The following is a 4,826-nucleotide window of genomic DNA, read 5'->3' as shown; positions in this document are numbered from 1 at the left end:
GCTGGGAGTGAGGGGGGTGCGCGGCGCCGGGCTCGGTGCGTGTAGCCCACTGACAAGGGCCTCTTGTCTGTTAAAGGTGATAAATGCCCTGCAGTCGAAGCACCACTACGGCGAGGGAGAAGCCCGTGTGATTTGCGATAAGGTCCAGGCCAAGCTTCTCAAGGAGTGTCACGATCCCGCCAAGATGTGCATCACCGACCTGCGGATTTCGCACTGGGAGGAGGCGATCCAAGAGACGATCGGGGGGGAGGCGAACCGAAACCTGGCCGCCGAGTGCTATTTCTTGTGGAAAACGACCCGCCTCCAGCACCTCACCCTGGCCGAGGACACGCGGGGCATGCTCACCGAGCTGCGGAAAGGGGTCCGCTTGCTGCTCTTAACTAACGGCGACAAACGGACGCAGAGGGAGAAGATCGAAGCGTGCGCCTGTCAGCCCTACTTCGATGCCATCGTTGTGGGAGGAGAGCAGAAAGAAGAGAAACCGGCGCCATCCATATTTCATTACTGTTGCGATCTCCTGGGGGTGCAGCCTGCAGAGTGCGTTATGGTTGGTGACTCTCTAGATACAGATATTCAAGGAGGCCTGAATGCCGGCTTGAAAGCAACTGTCTGGTTAAACAAAGCAATGACTACCCCGGTGGATACCTCCCCCGTACCTCATTATATTATTTCTTCTGTTCTGGATCTTCCAGCAGTTTTACAGAAGATGGAGCACAAAATTAATGCTAAGTTAGGAACTGACCATATGGCTGGTAGTAATGAAGCACACTGATGGTTCCAGTCTACAATCGGAGACCTGCTGAGCTATTAGGTGACTCATGCTCTTTCAAAAAATTTGACCCTAGGATTTTGAACTCATGTACGGTATGCTTTCTTAAACAGCAGATGGATGAATAAGAGCACAGTTGTCAGTGAAAGCGGGATGGAAACAAAGAATTAGATTAATTTAAAAGATGCGAGTGCAGTTAATTTAAAACAGCTGCCTGCCTCTGGAAATTAGTTTGACAGGCTGTGGCTAAAGTCTATCTGTCTCTGCCCTACCCTGCCAGTCTCTTGTTTTTATAGTGGAAAAGGAAATGTGAATGTTTTGATCTTTCACATGCTTTGCTGACTTGTCAGTTTAGCAGAAGCTTCAGTTCAAACCTTGTTTGCAGTGTGTAAAAAGAAGGTGAGAAAGAGTGTGGTACAATCTGGTAAATCTTCACAATTGATCTGCAGTTTATCTCAGGAACTGGAGTGAATTTTGCTGTTTCTAAAACCAGAATTTATTGACAAAATCTATTATGTGTCAGACCATTAGAAAATGCTCTAACTTTGATCTTTTTTCAAGTTTTCAAGTTTTAGAATTTTTTTCAGACTTTGCAGTGACTTCTCTTTTGTGGAATCTGTACCTCTTGCCAAAAGTACTTAAATGTACATTAAAAAATTGCATTTGTATAGGGGACCATTTATCAGAGGGACCTGATGGATAAGTTTTTACTTTATATTATCTTGGTGCTTATGCGGATATGCAGTATACTTGTAATTCAGATTATGATTTTTATTGGAATGTAATGGATAAAACAGGGATATTTTCAATGGTCTTACTGTACTGTCAGACTCTTTAAAAGCTAATATTATTGTTTTGTCTGATTTTATTAGTGAATTTTGATCAGACTTTTTGGAGAAACTGTTCTTGGTCTTGCTCAGGTGTATGGCTACTCAGATTCAACTGCAGGATCAGTCATGCTTTTTTTGACTGTTTTAATGGCACTGCTATACAATCCCTCCTTAGTCCAGTTTCTACATGTATTTCATGTGATTTACTCTGGAGAAAATATGAGCTAGTTGTTTGTAAATGGCTTTCATGACTCTTCTAGGAAATTGGAAAATTATGTCCTATGTATTACTGTACTGTGCCCAACTTTATAATGTGTATGTGCTATTTCCACTAGATGCAGAAGATGACTCTCTAAAACACTAAGCTTTCTCTTTCCCAGATCATTATCTTAATAATTTAATTTTTCTGTACTTCATATTCTTATTATATAATGGGAAAGTTCACATATTAAATGGAAATGTAAACACTTGTTGGAAAACCTGTGTTTTTCAAAACCTATTTGCTATATATACACTGGGCTGCATATCTGACCATATATGAGCAGTCAAATTTTATATTTTAGAATAAATCCATGGCAGATCTTTTCAGAACAGGGATATTGAGGTGCTGGCAGAAGAGTGCCTGGCATGTGGGCAGCAATAAAAGATCAGCAAAAAGTACAGAAACCTACCAGGAAATGGGTGTGTAGAAGAAATCCTATATACAAGAAACGTTCCTTTGTTTAACTTGACATGAATTTAAGTTAATGTAGTGAAGTCTTGCATAGGGTGACAGATTCAGTTTAGAGGAGGCTGTTGCAGATCTGGGTTAGATTATTTGGCAAAGAGTTTAGGTTGCATCAAAGTATGTTGGTCCTACATTGAGGGGAAAAAAAAAAGAAATACTCATTAAAGTTTGAACCCCTTTCATCCAATTGTCCCTTAAAAAAGGTGAAGCAGTCCAGGTTCTTCATGCTACCTAGCCAAGACCTTTGAGACATCAGGATTGATGACGAGAACAGAGGCAGGCCCCGCCTGTAGCTTTGAGGAAACGGGCATATGCTGAAAACGATCCAATTACAGTGGTATAGTAAGTTGCCACTTGTAACATGAGCCAGTAGGACTGACTTGACACACCTTTGTTACTGAAGTAGGAGGCCTAAGATGAGATTTTATTTTGCATTTGGAAGAGCATGAAAACAGTCACAGGTTTAGCCGATGAGCAAAGCATTGCTAATAACATTCCTTATAACCAAGGATTGAGAGAAAAATAATAAAGGTCATTGAGCCTATGAGGACTATTGTGTAAAAGTAGAAATGTATCCAAAAGGTTAGATGGATCCCTGAAAAGATGATATATTTGAAGTAATCTGTTTTAACCATACTGTCTGATATAAAAGCAACAACTTTGCTTACAACAGCATCCCAAAGGAGCTGCAGTATACCTCTGCATTGTTTGCACAGCATCTGGGTAATAGAACTTAGGTCAGGATGAGGTTTCTGATACAGCTGATATTTAAAATAACAAACAGTAATAATTCACAATTATGTCTGTGGGCTTGAAGGATATATATGCACCAGGTTACCATTTTTTAATATAAGTTGAGGCTCATATTCTCTTGCCGCTGCATCCTTCTGAAGTGGGATGCTGAGCCTGCTTACTGTATAAAGGGTCTCTTGTTTTAGAAGAGACTGCTCTTTGTTTTGCATGCGGCCAGTCGTTTTCTTCAATCCATGAATCTGTGAAAAACCGCTGTAACTGAACGCTCAGGTGATAGTGTGGTCTGTAGGGGCCACACCCAAGTATATTTTTTCCATTGCTGAGTACTATACCAGGCTGGATGTGACTACCAGTGTCCGGGTAGGGCAATAGTGTTATGATGCTTCTATAAAACGAGAAGGAACGATAGAAGGGATTTCTCTATCTAGGGGACTTCTTAAAAGCAGTTACCCAATAAGCTGGATTAGGTGTCCGGAGTATCTCTAAATACTCAAGATGTTTTTCTTGGCTGGAGCTCTTACAGAAAGCCTAATGAAAAATAATTATATTTAACAAAATGGAAACATAAATGTAGTGATGGGATAGTTTTCACATCAGAAGCAGGAACAGATCAATAAAACAGTCTATATTCAGTTCCAGTTAAGTTCTGGTTTTGCTTAGTGTTATGCCCTATTAGCTAAGTTGTCTGGTTTAAACTATATTGCCAAAACACACTAAATAAACTGAGGAAAAAGAAATTCCATCTATATTTTTAAAAAACTTTTTTTTTTTTCAGATAAATATTACCTCCTGAGGTTAATCTACAGTAACTTTGACTTTAGTGAAATGAACTGAAACAACAGTTTAATACCAACTGTATTTTAATTCTTGATTTAAAATAACCCATGTACTAGTCTAATAAAAGCATTTTGTTTATAAAACATTTCTTTTAATGCTCTGTAGTACTGTGGATGACTATGTTTGTGACCAGGTTTACAACAAAGGGCAAGAGTGCTCTTTGTTTTTTAAAGTAGCACAGAATTAGGCTTCAGAATCTGTGACCTCACGTTTAGATGTGGTGACTGGGTGTAGTTTCCATCATTTCAAACGGAGGCTGGAATGTAGTTATGTATTTATGAAGCTTCTTGGCCGGACTGTGTAAATCCTATTGAATTCCTAATGGCAGTTCATTGCTGGTTGAACCTGACTTGCCAAGCTGAATGCCAGCTCAGATGCGCCTACGTGTCCTGACGTCATGGCACTGGCTGCTGCAGCAGCGTAAGAACAGACCGCGAAGCAGATAAAGAAACACAATAATCTCAAGTCCAGGGGACCCGCTTCAGCAGGTTATGGGTGCACAAAGCCCTGTCAGCTATTGCTACACTCGTCTCTGTGTGACTTGGGAGACGGGAGAGTGGGATGTTGCTCACCTCACAGCTGTCTTGGCTGCAGAAAAGCAAGCTGTCCCCTGATAGTTTTCCACTGGGTAATGGAACAAATTGTCCGTCTTCTGGACCTGTGGGGATAGATGGAGAGAGGTGGAAAGGTACTTAAAGGTACTTTAGATGAGGGTAGGGTGTTAAACTGAGTAAAGGGGGACTCAGCCTCTAACGCGGGCACTTGGCTGTGCCAGCTAGCTGTCTGAAGTATCGCAGATCCGCACACCGCTGCATCTCTGTTCTTGTTGAGGAAGCTTCGTATGTATAAGGCATTAAGCTGGACAGTGAGAGCCTCAGGAATGAGGACGTTTTCTTACGCGCTTGAAAAA

At 41.2% G+C, this 4,826-nt stretch overlaps 1 protein-coding gene across 1 annotated transcript; it reads left to right on the top strand.

The window, feature by feature from the left end:
* Positions 1 to 16: 16 nt before the first annotated feature.
* On the top strand, positions 17 to 4,176 carry NANP (N-acetylneuraminic acid phosphatase; the record flags this gene model as incomplete). The annotated part of the gene is made up of 1 exon (XM_009283825.2): positions 17 to 4,176. A coding segment is annotated over one exon (756 nt), but the record flags the coding sequence as incomplete, so codon positions are not given.
* Between the last annotated feature and the right edge of the window lie 650 nt (positions 4,177 to 4,826).

The sequence above is a fragment of the Aptenodytes forsteri genome, unplaced genomic scaffold (genome assembly GCF_000699145.1).
Source record: "Aptenodytes forsteri isolate BGI_AS27 unplaced genomic scaffold, ASM69914v1 Scaffold309, whole genome shotgun sequence".
NCBI classification, from domain to species: domain Eukaryota; kingdom Metazoa; phylum Chordata; class Aves; order Sphenisciformes; family Spheniscidae; genus Aptenodytes; species Aptenodytes forsteri.
Note: the sequence above shows the minus strand (reverse complement) of the source record. Positions and strands in the feature narration are given on the sequence as shown.